This window comes from Haliotis rufescens, unplaced genomic scaffold (genome assembly GCF_023055435.1).
Source record: "Haliotis rufescens isolate VD_foot unplaced genomic scaffold, xgHalRufe1.0.p SCAF_23, whole genome shotgun sequence".
In the NCBI taxonomy this organism is placed as follows: Eukaryota; Metazoa; Mollusca; class Gastropoda; order Lepetellida; family Haliotidae; genus Haliotis; species Haliotis rufescens.
This window is the reverse complement of record NW_025963924.1, coordinates 4,530,538-4,547,882: the sequence shown is the minus strand read 5'-3', so window position 1 is coordinate 4,547,882 and position 17,345 is coordinate 4,530,538. Positions and strand designations below refer to the sequence as shown.

Here is a 17,345-nt window from a genome sequence, read left to right as displayed (position 1 = left end):
AAAGTGATTTTGAAGGTCAAACTTAACACTGCCTGAATAATTGGCGCGATTATATACTTTATTGGGCGCAAAACTTTGCATCTCAATTAAAGTTGCAATTCAGTTGGAATACACATGTAATCTAAGACATTTAACCTTATATCAAGAGGTCTAGAGGCTGAGATCGTGAAGATTCCAAGCACAGGACCATGTAACAATAAAAATATATAAAAAGTCGCAAAAAAAATCATGGACCTTTTGGCCTTTTTATGCAACTTTTTTATATTTTTATTGTTACATGGTCCTGTGTTCATTTCTATCTCTGGTATGATATGACAGTTTAGTGAACATGTACAGCCCTGTCATGGTCATTGTTGATACTTCTACATTTACAGCACACAAGTGAGCAAAGTATTCAGACGAGCATGTCTTGTTTCTGCATCTTGAAATGAACTTATATCAATCTATTCCGAATGTAAATAAGAACCCATTCATCCTCAAATTTGCTCTTGACTGATGTTTGAGTTGTGGCTGACCGCTTCCTGACGTATCCGTATATCACAAGATGGATGCTGCACCCAAGTCTACATATCAGCCAGTGAAAACATTTGTCACACACTGCTGTGCCAGTAGCTCTAGACCATGCCCCAAAATATATTTGTTTTGAAAGGCGATTACAGAACGTGTGATTTCATCCCTTACACTTGAACTTTCTGTGAATGTTATGATTTTTTTCTCCTAAGAAAATGGCTTCATGTATCTGTATCTAACAAAATCTGAATTAAATGTTTTAACTATACTTGCCCTTGTATCTGGAGGCAAAGGACTTCCTTGCATTAGACATTGGTGTTCCTTAGTGGTGTCATTGATTGATCGATTGATTGTGGGTTTCACCAATCTGGTAAACGTCTGTGACCTGCAAATGTTTCTATGTCAGTGAATTATCAATTTTGTATCAATATTCCAAAATTTGTATCTAGACAGTGTAGACACTCAAAATTTATTCATTTAAACGAGTAGTGTATTTTAGCATTGTTTTAGCAAGTGCATTGTCTTGTATTGATGCAGAAAAAAACATACATGTATCATTTCACCTCAAGACATGAGTGAAGGTGTGTAGTATATGGAATGATATCTGGAGTTGCTTCTGTTTTTGCTAGTATTTGCAAACATTTTATTCATTTCCAGTAGAATTTAGACTTTTATTAGACAAAAAGAAAGACTAGACCCTAGCTTGAGACAAGTGGATCAACTATATTTTTTCATTCTTAGTATGGGCAAGAATATCTGAAAAGTGTTCTGTTGGTTTCAGATTCTGTGTACAAGAGGAAACAAGCAATCAGAAAAGCCCTAGAGCTCGAGGAAGCCTCGTCCTAGGTGGTCAGCTGCACATCGGTACCGGTTCCTGACGTCCCATCATGCCTGCTGGAGTGACCTGGGGCCGGTATCTGCGCTTCACAGCAGCAGCCATGTTGTCCATGTTTGCTGGGTCCCAGACAGTCCACCTGCTGTATCGGCCGTTGGATGTAGGTATACATAGTGTAAGGCTTGGTAAGGCATGGTGTTAGACGTCCTAAAGGAATAGTTTTAAATTTATTGGAGGCACAGCATATGATCTTATTAAAGGCATGTGGTCATATCCAACAAAATTACCATCATGATGTTTAGTGAGTGAGTGAGTGAGTTGGGTTTAACGCCACTTTTAACAGTATTCCAGTTATATCGCGGCATGTCAGCTTAATGTGGGAGGAAAGCCCAAAGTGATGCAGGTCTCAGACGTTTACCACTTCAGCGAAACCCACGAGCATGGGTATAGTGCTGACAAACCTAGAAACATAATCATAGGTTTCTGGCGTGCCCAAGGGATGCAACTCTGCACAGCGAATCCCGGCGCCTCAGACGACTGGGCCACCTGTGCCCCCCTCATGATGTTTAGACTAGGAAAACGAGGCAGCTCATCCAACATGTCCAATGAACAAGAAATCCAATAATTTTTTTATTTTTCTCAATTATCATCAACCATAGCTGAACACCACAATTATGAAATGAAATAGAAATGTTTGTTCCTCTGACCGCTGGTTTAGTTTGATATTAAAAAATTATAGTTTTTGTATGTAGTACCTGGCAACTGCCACCCAAACAACTTCATGCCAAATGAAACCCAAAACTATTAAGCACACAAATTTATTTTTATTTTGACCAACCCAATTGTGAGTGAGTTGGGTTTAACGCTGCTTTTAACAGTATTCCAGTTATAGTATGGTTTGTCAGCTTAATGTGGGAGGAAAACCTGAAGTGATGCAGGTCAAATTGATTGGTTAGAAAAATACTGTAACCCCAAAATATAAATGTGTGACCTCAGTTAGACAGACTGTATTTTTTGTCACTGATTGAGTGTTTTTTTCACAGGATATGGACAAGTGGATTGAGAAAGAAAGGAAGAAGATTTCTTTGGAAAAGTCCAAGAGCTGACATCTTATCATTGAAAGTGGACATTATTCAAAGACTTATTCATTTCTTTGCTGTTGGCATAAACAAATGAGAGATAAAGATGAAAACAGATATGCTGTCGAATCAAGTCTTTGATGGACGACCCGTGAAGATCCGGGGTAGAATAGGTCTTCAGCAACCCATGCTTGCCGTAAAAGGTGACTATGCTTGTTGTTAGAGGCGACTAACGGGATCGGGTGGTCAGGCTCACTGACTTGGTTGATGCATGTCATCGTATCCCAATTGTGCTCCTGTTGTCAATCACTGGATTGTCTGGTCCAGACTCAATCATTTACAGACCGCCGTCATATAGCTGGAATATTGCTGAGTGCGGCGTTAAACAACAAACAAAACATATGGTTCACTTGAAATTCACATTTACTGGAAGGTTAATATCCACGTTTGCAAGATTGTGATACCGCAGACTATAATTATGTTGACTTCCAATGTATGTTAGTGAAAGTGATATTTGACATGTTGACTGTAGGTTTCAAGTGTCCATCAGTCATAGTGTAAGGTCATGAGATGATATAAGCTGCATAGTGCTGTGTGAGATTCAGTTGTGAATTGTGAATATGTGGACTGAAAAACCTTGAAAATGTATTAAATTATGATTAGTCTGTTTGATTTCTCCATTTTCTGTGGAGTGCATGGTCACAGTGACTGCACAAGCTTTTTTCCTTTTTGCGGGTTTGACTGACTGGAGCCACAGGTCCAAATAGAAAATATATAAGGCTAAAAAAGAAAATAATCTTGGTTCTCAGGCACTGCCCGCATCATCAATGACATCAAAAAGTTCGCCACATGTTTCATTTTCATTTCCATTTAAAAAAAAATAATATCCTTAAATATTGCAAGTCCAACGGTGGTAAAATTCTGTATTCTAGTTTTTGACTCATCAAGGAAAACATTTATGTAGGGAGGCCCTCTCCCAGGTTGATTGTACACAACTGTTTATTTGGATACACAACTGTTTATTTGGTTACATACTAGTTAGAACAACCCCCCAAAAACAAAAAAAAACCTGCCCACACTATATTTTCAAAAGCCATTGCCTGCCTGAGATCCAATTCTTTCTTTTTTTTTAAGCCTAATTGTAATTTTTTTTACAAAAGTTGCAAATATAGAACATGGGTCCTAAGTACTGACTAGATTATTAACATAATGACCAGGTAAAGGCCATAAATAGCTTTTGTAAGAAGGCTTCTCAGGCAACCACATTGAAAATTGGATTCCAACCTGTTGACCAGGTGGAACAAGCATTTGAAGTATCCGCTTCATTGGTTTCTGCGATGTTTATGATGTACGTAGGACAAACAGGACATGACATCAGCTCACTCGACTTTCAGTCAGGTGAGCTAACAAACATCCTGCACCAAACACTGAAAGAGTATTGTGTACCTCCCAAAGATAACTGGCAGGCCAAGATCTGTAAGTGTGCCCTTAATCCACTGCACACTGTACTTAGTCGGTGGTAATGCAGGGGCTGTTGTCCTTTTTAATTTAATTTGCATTCTAACTTAAGTTGCATAACAAACTGAAAGCTGATTTTCTGGAACCACACTGAAAAACATGGTGTTATGGTACATCAAAAAGTGTGTCTGACATCGTCAACATAATTATGAAAGAATCATCTGTTTCACTGGTCGTCCAAAATTTAAGACTGCACAATTTCAGAAAATTTCAAAAATTTCAACAATGGTTTTGACATTTGTTTTTCTTATTTGTGCATTACATGTATTTGAAGGTTGAGTTTCTGGAACTACTCTGGAAGACCTTCAATATTTCTTCTGTAAACTTGAACCAGGCTTGGGGTTTGTGCCCTTTCCTTCTTAGTAAGATAGTGGTCGAAAGTGAGGGAGGTGAAATGGGGACGACTTTTGCCTCCAAACTTATCAACTTGTATAGTGTCAAGCATGCACGTGTGAGTGTGTCTTCTTGTACTAGTCAGGACTTATGTGGTTCTATTGTGCTGGCTCACTGAGATACCATGCCACAGTTTAACATGGATACCCCACCCAGACACAGTAAACTGACTCAAGTCAATAGTCCTCTCTGAGCAGACGCTGTATACACTACACCATTGATGCGGTCTCCATGTAGACACTCTATCCACGACACCATGTAGGCGGTCTTCATGTAGACGCTCTATCCACGACACCATTGATTCGGTCTCCATGTAGACACTCTATCCACGACACCATGTAGGCAGTCTTCATGTAGACACTCTATCCACGACACCATGTAGGCGGTCTTCATGTAGACGCTCTATCCACGACACCATTGATTCGGTCTCCATGTAGACACTCTATCCACGACACCATGTAGGCAGTCTTCATGTAGACACTCTATCCACGACACCATGTAGGCGGTCTTCATGTAGACGCTCTATCCACGACACCATTGATTCGGTCTCCATGTAGACACTCTATCCACGACACCATGTAGGCGGTCTTCATGTAGACACTATCCACGACACCATGGAGGCGGTCTCCAGGCAGACGCTCTATCCACTACCCCATGGAGGCGGTATCCGGGCAGACGCTCTATCCACTACCCACGTAGGTTGTCTCCAGGCAGACACTCTATCCACGACACCATGGAGGCGGTCTCCATGCAGACACTCTATCCACTACCCACTACCCACGCAGGTGGTCTCCAGGCAGACACTCACCATTTATGCGGTCTCCATGCAGACACTCTATCCACTACCCCATGGAGGCGGTCTCAAGGTAGACACTCTATCCAATACCCACGCAGGTGGTCTCCAGGGAGACACTCTATCCACGACACCATGTAGGCGGTCTTCATGTAGACACTCTATCCACGACACCATGTAGGCAGTCTTCATGTAGACGCTCTATCCACGACACCATTGATTTGGTCTCCATGTAGACGCTCTATCCACGACACCATGTAGGCGGTCTTCATGTAGACGCTCTATCCACGACACCATGTAGGCGGTCTTCATGTAGACGCTCTATCCACGACACCATTGATTCGGTCTCCATGTAGACACTCTATCCACGACACCATGTAGGCGGTCTTCATGTAGACACTCTATCCACGACACCATTGATTCGGTCTCCATGTAGACACTCTATCCACGACACCATGTAGGCGGTCTTCATGTAGACTCTCTATCCACGACACCATGGAGGCGGTCTCCATGTAGACACTCTGTCCACGACACCATTGATTAGGTCTCCATGTAGACGCTCTATCCACGACACCATGTAGGCGGTCTTCATGTAGACACTCTATCCACGACACCATGTAGGCGGTCTTCATGTAGACGCTCTATCCACGACACCATTGATTCGGTCTCCATGTAGACACTCTATCCACGACACCATGGAGGCGGTCTCCATGTAGACACTCTGTCCACGACACCATTGATTCGGTCTCCATGTAGACGCTCTATCCACGACACCATTGATTCGGTCTCCATGTAGACACTCTATCCACGACACCATGTAGGCGGTCTTCATGTAGACGCTCTATCCACGACACCATGTAGGCGGTCTCCATGTAGACACTCTATCCACGACACCATGTAGGCAGTCTTCATGTAGACGCTCTATCCACGACACCATTGATTCGGTCTCCATGTAGACACTCTATCCACGACACCATGTAGGCGGTCTTCATGTAGACGCTCTATCCACGACACCATTGATTCGATCTCCATGTAGACACTCTATCCACGACACCATGTAGGCGGTCTTCATGTAGACACTCTATCCACGACACCATGTAGGCGGTCTTCATGTAGACGCTCTATCCATGACACCATTGATTCGGTCTCCATGTAGACGCTCTATCCACGACACCATGTAGGCGGTCTTCATGTAGACGCTCTATCCATGGCACCATTGATTCGGTCTCCATGTAGACACTCTATCCACGACACCATGTAGGCGGTCTTCATGTAGACGCTCTATCCACGACACCATTGATTCGGTCTCCATGTAGACACTCTATCCACGACACCATGTAGGCGGTCTTCATGTAGACACTCTATCCACGACACCATGGAGGCGGTCTCCAGGCAGACGCTCTATCCACTACCCCATGGAGGCGGTATCCGGGCAGACGCTCTATCCACTACCCACGCAGGTGGTCTCCAGGCAGACGCTCACCATTGATGCGGTCTCCATGTAGACAGTCTATCCACTACCCACGTAGGTGGTCTCCAGGCAGACACTCTATCCACGACACCATGGAGGCGGTCTCCAGGGAGACACTCTATCCACTACCCACGCAGGTGGTCTCCAGGCAGACACTCACCATTTATGCGGTCTCCATGCAGACACTCTATCCACTACCCCATGGAGGCGGTCTCAAGGTAGACACTCTATCCACTACCCACGCAGGTGGTCTCCAGGGAGACACTCTATCCACTACACCATTGATGCGGTCTGCATGTAGACGCTCTATCCACTACACCATGGAGGCGGTCTCCAGGTAGACACTCTATCCACTACCCACGCAGGTGGTCTCTTGGCAGACACTCTATCCACGACACCATGTAGGCGGTCTCCATGCAGACACTCTATCCACTACCCACGCAGGTGGTTCCAGGTAGACACTCTATCCACTACACCATTGATGCGGTCTCCATGTAGACAATCTATCCACTACCCACGCAGGTGGTCGGTTCAAGGGGGAGGTGAAATAGCACTCACTCACTCACTCACTAACACTTCATCTGAGAAAAACAGGAATCTGTAATTCAGGAAAACAAATAAAATAGAAGTGACACATTTGTGTATTTTCTTTATTGCCATTGTCAGTATATTTTCAGTATAAAATTCTTCTAGACTATATTACTATTTGGAATGACAATTGTTACAAAACTGATCATTGTGTATAATGCTGCCATATATAAAATAACAATTAGCACTTAATGGATGATGATGATGAGATGAGATAATTTCAGTCATAAAGATTCTCATAATTTCTTGTGACACTGTTTGGCAACTCGCTGTGCAGACTGAGTTGCCTCCCTTGGTTCCTTGGTCTGATAATACCCGAGACTGAAAATGGGACCATGAAGCATAGTCTCCCTTAAACATTGCTGCCTGTAAATACTCAGGTCTGGATCAGGCAAACCAGTGACTGAAAACATGAGCAACAGTCCATCAGGGCACGACACACCATCAACAAAATCACTGATCACCGAAACTGACCACCCATTCCTCTCAATCAGCTCTTACAACAAGCATGGGGTACTTGGGACCTCGTCTTCCCCAGAAGCACTATGGGGTGGATCAGTAGTGATGGTAGCTTATGGAGGTCCTTTGCCCATGAGAATGCTCTTCCTTTTCCAATTGGAAAGTTAGGTTAAATCATTCAGATTTAAAAGGGAGTGAGTTGGGTTTAATGCCACTTTTAACAGTATTCCAGTTATATCATGGCGTGTCAGCTTAATGTGGGAGGAAAGCCCGAAGTGATGCAGGTCTCATACGTTTACCACTTCGGTGAAACCCACGAGCACGGGTATGGTGCTGACAAACCTGCAAACATAATCGGGGCGAACCGGGACTAGAACCCACAATCATGGGTTACTGGCATGCCCACAGGACTCAATGCTGCACAGCAAATCGCGGCGCCTTAGTCGACTGGGCCATCCGTGTCTCCCAGATTTAAAAGAAAATAATTAAATCATATCGACAAAGACTAGCAAAATCCTTAAGAGTAATTATGTGAGGCTGGTTGAATGAATTTTCAGAATACAAAATCCCCACTTGAGCCAGCCAAGTCAAGAAAATATGTACAATAACAGTGGGTATGTGTTGGTCAGATTATCAAGACTCGCATCACTTGGTTGATTTCCCCAGATTAATAAATGTCCTAAACATATTGTTCAGCTTTTCGTGTCAGCTTCAGCAGGGGAAGGAGGTATGTGTTGATGAGCTGAATGGCTGAAATAGTTTAAAGCATGGACAGTTGGAAAACTGGCAACACCCTGAATACAAGGTCGAAGTTCATCTTCAAATGACTTGGAAGTTTCCACATTTCAGTGTGTTGTGTCACCGGGTTGCCATGACTCCGACAGCTACAGCTGCTTGTATCTCACTGATAGTTCCACACTGATCACATGGTTTCCATGGTTTCCGATGGGGGATGGTGTTTTTTGTGCTTCCCCTTCTGCCTGTTTGCCGGCCACGACTGAATGACGTCCATTGCCTTCTCCCCCTTTCCCCCCTTCTCCTCCCCATCGTCCTCCTCCACCTCCACCTCCTCGGGGTTTGTATCCTAGCAACAAAACATTGACAAATATTGCATGAAACATCTTCACAATACAGATTAGTAAATCATGAAATTCAACATTTTTAGTCCACTAGTCCTCACTATCAGAACATAGAGCAAAACCCCTAAAAGTGACACATTTCTACTAGTCCTTATGGTACCTTAACTATTGGGCAGTTTGGCAAGGACTATAGGACTAGTGCCAATTTCTGTCGCTGCGGATTAATCTGTCAACAAATTAATGTGAGTGTCGATCCCCGGCCTAAAATGCATCACAAAATGAATGCGTGTAGCCCTGCCTTTGAACTGTTCAACTAATCCTCAAACAACACCAATACTTGAGGTATCATATAGAATGGGGCGATAGCAGTTTAATTGAATAATATCATTTGGTATCTTCATAAACTAAACTTCCCACTGTTTTGAATGAAATCAAAAGCAAGAAATTCCCTATAACGCACATACAAATGAGATGGGTCAGGTCACTGATGAAGAGGTTTAAAGTATTGTTAGACGAGTAAGTGTAATCCCCTAACCGCAAATGATCAATGTTATTATCTATTCACCATGAATACTGGACATATTCACAAACCCTCGACTTTCTGCTCTCCGGGCAGACGCTCTACCATCTCTTAAGAATTAATCTTAAGATTAATTTCTTGATGCAGGCCAGAGAATCAAGTGATTGAGTTCTATCCATGCAAATGAGATACAATGACATGTAATCATCCAAGTCATCGAGTCTGACCACCCAATCCATTTAATGGCCTCTAATGATGAGGACAGGTTGACCTATATTCCAACCCAGAATCCCTACAGGTTCGATCAGTTAGGGACAGTTTTCAACGCTACAGGAACTTATTACATTTCAATGTCATATTTGAGATAATTTTCCATCAAATTGTTTAAAAATAAAATATCTGACTCACCTGCAGATCGAAGCGTTTTTTCAGCCTCTCTCTGATAAGCAGTGATCGTGTCAACAGTTTCCAGTTGCCCAGGGCTCGCTTCTCCCTCTTCTGTTGACATACATGATACAGTCATTTAGTACAACATCTTAGCAAGGCCACATTATATCAATTATTAGATTTTCATCCAAAGTTAGGCAGGAGACATGTTTTTATATTACTTTTTGTAGACAAAATGTTCAAGTTGGTTGGTTGGTTTGTTTGTGGTTTAACGCCGCACTCAGCAATATTCAAGCTATATGACGGCGGTCTGTAAATAATCGAGTCTGGCCCAGACAATCCAGTGATTGATATCATGAGCATCAATCCACGCAATTGAGATCGATGACATGCATCAACCAAGTCAGCGAGCCTGACCACCCGATCCCGTTAGTCGCCTTTTACGACAAGCATAGTCGCCTTTTACGGCAAGCATTGGTTGCTGAAGATCTATTCTACCCAGGATCTTCACTGGTCCAAAATGTTCAAGCTATCTGTGTACATGAACTGTGAATGGATGTGATTCACACAAAGCATGACTGTCTAGTACAATGAAGTTTATGGTGTCATTCCTCAAGTAAAGAAATACAGAAGCTATTTCCTTTGTCTGTATGTTTTTGTTTGTTTGTTTGTTAACGCTGCACTCAGCAAAATTCCAGCTATAAGGGCGGTCTGTAAATAACCGAGCGTGGACCAGAAAATCCAGTGATTGACATCATGAGCATCGATCCATGCAATTGGGACATGATGACATGCATCAACCAAGTCGGCAAGTATGACGACCTGATCCCGTTAGTCGCCTTTTACGGCAAGCATGGGTTGCTGAAGACCTATTCTATTCCGGACCTTCACGGGTCCTTTGTATGCACTGAGGTCATTAGAAGGACATGAGGCAGAGAATGGTACGGAGGCACACATGATGGAAATCTAATTATTGATATCAACCAATACACCTCATACACAGAGGGCAAGTGACCAGGTGCAAGAACAAAAAGCAAGCTACCGATACAAACATTATTTCAGTTAAATCACATCATGTCAGCTTGATGTCAGGTTTGAAATCAGGTTTAAGATCACAGGTGTGATAATGACAAATAGAATCTTGGATTCGTAACCATGCTCTTTAATTTTTTGCGAACCTACGAGGTGCACCACTGCAGAGTGATTTTCAGTGCCTTAGACAACTGTTCCATGTTTGTTGTTTATAGTTATTGTTTACAGCAATAGTCCAGCTATATGGTGGCGGTCTGTATAGAATCTGGACCAGACAATCTAGAGATTGTCATTATGAGCATCGATCTACGCAATTGGGATACCATGACATGCAGCAACCAAGTCAGCGAGCCTGACCGCCAAAACCTGGTAGTCGCCTCTTACGACAAGCATAGCTGACAAGCAACTAGGCCACCCAGATACCTTGTGACAGATGTGTTTTGGTTAGAGCAGTCTGCATGTTAGCTGGAAACTGAAGCTTGTGGAAATTAGCAAGAATAGCCAATGTTTCATATTTTGAAGGAGGCATGTGTGGCCCAGTCTCCTATGCTGCCACAATTCACTGTGCAGAGTTGCATCCCTTAGGCATGCCAGAAACCTTTGATCCTGAGTCCGATAATGTTTCTAGGCTTGTAAGCACAAAAGTGGTTAACACCTGAGACATGCATCATTTCGGGATTTCTCATCCCACACTAAGCTGATGTGCCGTGATATAACTGGAATACTAGAATACTGTGGATAGCTGTCAGATTGCTGCCTGGAAGTCCTTGTCTTGGACAAAGTAGGACACCAACTGAGTGAGTCAGGGTTGAGCACATCCTGGCACACATCTGAGAGCCATGTACCTCCATCTCCCTCTGCTTCTGTATCTCCTGGTCCTCGTCCCACGCAGCGATCAGGATGTCCTTGTGTTCCTCACACACAACCCAGCCATCAATCCTGCATAAAAAATACAATAACACCTGCCGTCAATCCTGCATAAAAAATACAATAACACCTGTCATCAATCCTGCATCAACAAATACAACACCTGCCATCAATCCTACATCAACAAATGAAACAACACCCATTGTCAATCCTGCATCAACAAATACAACACCTGCCATCAACACCAAATATCAATCCTGCACACAACAAACTAATGTTGTTCATCAATCCTGCACACAACAAACTAACGTCATACATCAATCCTGCACACAACAAACTAACGTTGTTCATCAATCCTCCACACAACAAACTAACGTCGTACATCAATCCTCCACACAACAAACTAACGTTGTACATCAATCCTGCATCAACAAACTAACGTCGTACATCAATCCTGCATCAACAAACTAACGTCATACATCAATCCTGCACACAACAAACTAACGTCGTACATCAATCCTGCATCAACAAACTAACGTCATACATCAATCCTCCACACAACAAACTAACGTCGTACATCAATCCTGCATCAACAAACTAACGTCGTACATCAATCCTGCATCAACAAATTAACGTCATACATCAATCCTCCACACAACAAACTAACGTCGTACATCAATCCTGCATCAACAAACTAACGTCGTACATCAATCCTCCACACAACAAACTAACGTCGTACATCAATCCTGCATCAACAAACTAACGTCATACATCAATCCTCCACACAACAAACTAACGTCGTACATCAATCCTGCATCAACAAACTAACGTCGTACATCAATCCTGCATCAACAAACTAACGTCGTACATCAATCCTCCACACAACAAACTAACGTCGTACATCAATCCTGCATCAACAAACTAACGTCATACATCAATCCTCCACACAACAAACTAACGTCGTACATCAATCCTGCATCAACAAACTAACGTCGTACATCAATCCTGCATCAACAAACTAACGTCATACATCAATCCTGCACACAACAAACTAACGTCGTACATCAATCCTGCATCAACAAACTAACGTCATACATCAATCCTGCATCAACAAACTAACGTCGTACATCAATCCTCCACACAACAAACTAACGTCATACATCAATCCTGCATGAACAAACAAACGTTGTACATCAATCCTCCACACAACAAACTAACGTCATACATCAATCCTGCATCAACAAACTAACGTCGTACATCAATCCTGCACACAACAAACTAACATCATACATCAATCCTGCACACAACAAACTAACGTCGTACATCAATCCTCCACACAACAAACTAACGTCGTACATCAATCCTCCACACAACAAACTAACGTCGTACATCAATCCTGCATCAACAAACTAACGTCATACATCAATCCTGCACACAACAAACTAACGTTGTACATCAATCCTGCATCAACAAACTAACGTCGTGCATCAATCCTGCATCAACAAACTAACGTCGTACATCAATCCTGCATCAACATACTAACGTCGTACATCAATCCTCCACACAACAAACTAACGTCGTACATCAATCCTGCATGAACAAACAAACGTTGTACATCAATCCTCCACACAACAAACTAACGTCATACATCAATCCTGCACACAATAAACTAACGTTGTACATCAATCCTGCATCAACAAACTAACTTCGTACATGAATCCTGCATCAACAAACTAACGTCATACATCAATCCTGCACACAACAAACAAACGTTGTACATCAATCCTCCACACAACAAACTAACGTCGTACATCAATCCTCCACACAACAAACTAACGTCGTACATCAATCCTCCACACAACAAACTAACGTCGTACATCAATCCTGCACACAACAAACTAACGTCGTACATCAATCCTGCGCACAACAAACTAACGTCGTACATCAATCCTGCGCACAACAAACTAACGTCGTACATCAATCCTGCATCAACAAACTAACGTCATACATCAATCCTGCATCAACAAACTAACGTCATACATCAATCCTGCATCAACAAACTAACGTCGTACATCAATCCTGCACACAACAAACTAACATCATACATCAATCCTGCACACAACAAACTAACATCATACATCAATCCTGCACACAACAAACTTACGTCATACATCAATCCTGCATCAACAAACTAACGTCGTACATCAATCCTGCACACAACAAATTAACGTCATACATCAATCCTGCACACAACAAACTAACGTTATTCATCAATCCTGCACACAACAAATAAACGTCATACATCAATCCTGCACACAACAAACTAACGTCGTACATCAATCCTGCGCACAACAAACTAACGTCGTACATCAATCCTGCGCACAACAAACTAACGTCGTACATCAATCCTGCATCAACAAACTAACGTCATACATCAATCCTGCATCAACAAACTAACGTCATACATCAATCCTGCATCAACAAACTAACGTCGTACATCAATCCTGCACACAACAAACTAACATCATACATCAATCCTGCACACAACAAACTAACATCATACATCAATCCTGCACACAACAAACTTACGTCATACATCAATCCTGCATCAACAAACTAACGTCGTACATCAATCCTGCACACAACAAATTAACGTCATACATCAATCCTGCACACAACAAACTAACGTTATTCATCAATCCTGCACACAACAAATAAACGTCATACATCAATCCTGCACACAACAAACTAACGTCATACATCAATCCTGCACACAACAAACTAACGTTGTACATCAATCCTGCACACAACAAAATAACGTCGTACATCAATCCTGCACACAACAAACAAACGTCGTACATCAATCCTGCACACAACAAACTAACGTTGTACATCAATCCTGCACACAACAAACTAACATCATACATCAATCCTGCACACAACAAACTAACGTCGTACATCAATCCTGCACACAACAAACTAACGTTGTACATCAATCCTGCACACAACAAACTAACGTCGTACATCAATCCTGCACACAACAAACTAGCACCCAGACAAAATATCTTTGCACACAGCAACAGCAGTTATAATAATAGAAACTGCTCATTCTTTATTTCTTCTCTCAACTCACAGAGGATGAGGGAAGCCACCGTGAGTGTCCCAGCCCACCATGGCCGGCGATACGTCAAGGTTCAGCTTCTTCGCGACTCGGTTCAGAGCTGGGAATCCTGGACAACAAACAATAAACTGACACTTCCATTCCAAGCCTATGTAGATCATGTATCGATACAAAACAATACATCCATTTATATATATAACACGTAAAACTGAATGAAAAGTTTGTTTCACGAATTGTCTCAAATCATCTAATACATATGTCATTTCATCCTGACATGTCTAGTTTGATTTTTCACATATTATATCATGTATTGAAACACGACCTTTCTATCACAACATGACATCATTACATGTTCAACAGCTAAATGTTGTGCTTTTCACAAAGACTTTAATGATTAGTTTAAGACTGTATTCTGTTTTTCAATTTCACTAAAATTCACTAAGATGTTGTCCTATTCTCATACATTGATTGACTGTTTGTTGTTTAACGCAGTACTCAACAATATTCCTGCTTTATGTCAGCAGTCTGAAAAAAGTCAAGTCTGGACCAGACAATCCAGTATTTGACATCATGAGCATCGATTCACGCAATTGGGATACGATGACATGCATCAACCAAGTCAGCAACCAGACCACCCAATCCTATTAGTCGCCTCATACAACAAGCATTGTTTGCTGAAGACCTATTCTACCCCGGATCTTCACGGGTTATTCTCAAAGATATTGTCAGTGATATACATCAGCCATGAGGACAACTACCTTGCAGGTGCACTGTTCCCCCTGGCAACATCCACGGCTTGAACAGCTCAATGTTCCCGTACTCGTTCCGCTGAATCTTGCCCTGCAGAAACACAACATACTGGTAGCACGACACAAGAAAATACAGATGAGATTTGATTTTGAAAATGAACTCATGGAAATATTTTTTGGCAGAAATGGGAGTCAAATGGGAGAAACGTTATGATCTGACAGTTTGAGAACCTACGTCAACAGCAGGAGGAGGGATGTAGATCTCCGTCTGCCACAGTCCAAACAGCTCAAGGTCAAGGGCATCAGGATCTTCCTTTGGTTGTTTTTGTTTCTGAAAAAGAGTTGACAGTGTGACAATCACATAAGCAGCACAACTGAAGGGGGAGAAAAAAAGGGAGGGAGAAAATATATTACATGGGACATCTGGAGTTGTTTTTATTCTTTTTGCCAAGTCTGTAAATAGGCCCATCATGAAATAGGCCTTAAGCCCATCATTAAATAGGCCACAGGCCCATCTTGAAATAGATCACAGGCCTATCATGAAATAGGCCATAGGCCCATCATGAAATAGGCCATAGGCCATTCTTGAAATAGGCCACAGGCCCATCTTGAAATAGGCCATAGGCCCCTCATGAAATAGGCAATAGGTCCATCTTGAAATAGGCCATAGGCCCATCATGAAATAGGCCATAGGTCCATCTTGAAAAAGGCCATAGGTCCATCTTGAAATAGGTCATATGCCCATCGTGAAATAGGCCACAGGTCCATCTTGAAATAGGCCATATGCCCATCATGAAATAGGCCATAGGCCCATCTTGAAATAGGCCACAGGTCCATCTTGAAATAGGCCATAGGCCCATCATGAAATAGGCGATAGGTCCATCTTGAAATAGGTCATAGGTCCATCTTGAAATAGGCCATATGCCCATCATGAAATAGGCCACAGGTCAATCTTGAAATAGGCCATATGCCCATCATGAAATAGGCCATAGGTCCATCATGAAATAGGCCACAGGTCCATCTTGAAATAGGCCATATGCCCATCATGAAATAGGCCATAGGCCCATCTTGAAATAGGCCATAGGTCCATCTTGAAATAGGCCATAGACCCATCATGAAATAGGCCATAGGTCCATCTTGAAATAGGTCATATGCCAATTGTGAAATAGGTAATAGGCCCATCATGAAATAGGTCATAGGCCCATCATGAAATAGGCCATATGTCCATCTTTAAGGCTCATAACATAAATGGAACTAACCCAACATTTTTAAACAACATTAGTAAACCAATTATTATCGGTTCTTCACACTGTCACAAATGATTGCTGGCTTACTAAACAGTATTACTTAGGCACTGGATTTTTGTTAGAAACAGCAAGGTAATATTTTTCGGCGACTGCTTCAAGACCAAGCTGTGCCAAGAACATCCATTGGCTGGCCCCTTATTCATATTTTCTATCCAATAAAATACTACTCAAAAGAAGTTAAAGATCACCCGATGCTTTCATATTACTATAGTTAACCTGTCATGCCATGACTATTACCATGCCATGACAGATTACCATGCCATGACAGATTACCATGCCATGACAGATTACCTATAGTAATATGAAAGGATTGTGTTCCTCAACTTCTTTTGAGTAGTATATATGCAATACTCACCCATCTCTTCCTTGATTTGACATTTTTATATGTTTGTTCACCCAGCTGAAAAAGAACAAGTAAGGCCATGAAGTAATGAAAAATATTTCTAAAAACATGATTATTTTGAATTACCTTGAATAATTATGACTTACCACTGGTAATTATTCCTCCATGTAAACTTTATCATTGAAGAATAAGATTTATAAAGATCAAATCATGATCATGCAATTTCATAACATAAAAGATTATTATATTTGTTATAAACATGAGCTTGTTGGAGTGTAGAAGTGTGAATGTATC

At 42.0% G+C, this 17,345-nt stretch overlaps 1 protein-coding gene and 1 long non-coding RNA gene across 2 annotated transcripts in view; one reads left to right on the top strand and one right to left on the bottom strand.

Annotated features, from left to right (window-relative positions):
* The window catches only part of LOC125383471, a 29,949-nt gene extending 28,593 nt beyond the window's left edge, over positions 1-1,356 (top strand). The window contains exon 3 of the long non-coding RNA XR_007222761.1: positions 1,292-1,356. This is a non-coding gene — a long non-coding RNA (uncharacterized LOC125383471). The remainder of the gene's footprint in view (positions 1-1,291) is intronic.
* Positions 1,357-7,235: 5,879 nt separating this feature from the next.
* Positions 7,236-17,345, bottom strand: part of LOC124116979 (DNA repair protein complementing XP-C cells-like) — a 32,426-nt gene continuing 22,316 nt past the window's right edge. Inside the window, exons 16-22 of the mRNA XM_046478646.2 lie at positions 17,064-17,108; positions 15,637-15,732; positions 15,411-15,492; positions 14,665-14,761; positions 11,510-11,603; positions 9,654-9,743; positions 7,236-8,730 (exon numbers count right to left, since the gene is read on the bottom strand). Coding sequence (XP_046334602.2) covers positions 8,569-8,730; positions 9,654-9,743; positions 11,510-11,603; positions 14,665-14,761; positions 15,411-15,492; positions 15,637-15,732; positions 17,064-17,108 — 666 coding nt within the window. The 3' untranslated portion in view covers positions 7,236-8,568. The remainder of the gene's footprint in view (positions 8,731-9,653; positions 9,744-11,509; positions 11,604-14,664; positions 14,762-15,410; positions 15,493-15,636; positions 15,733-17,063; positions 17,109-17,345) is intronic.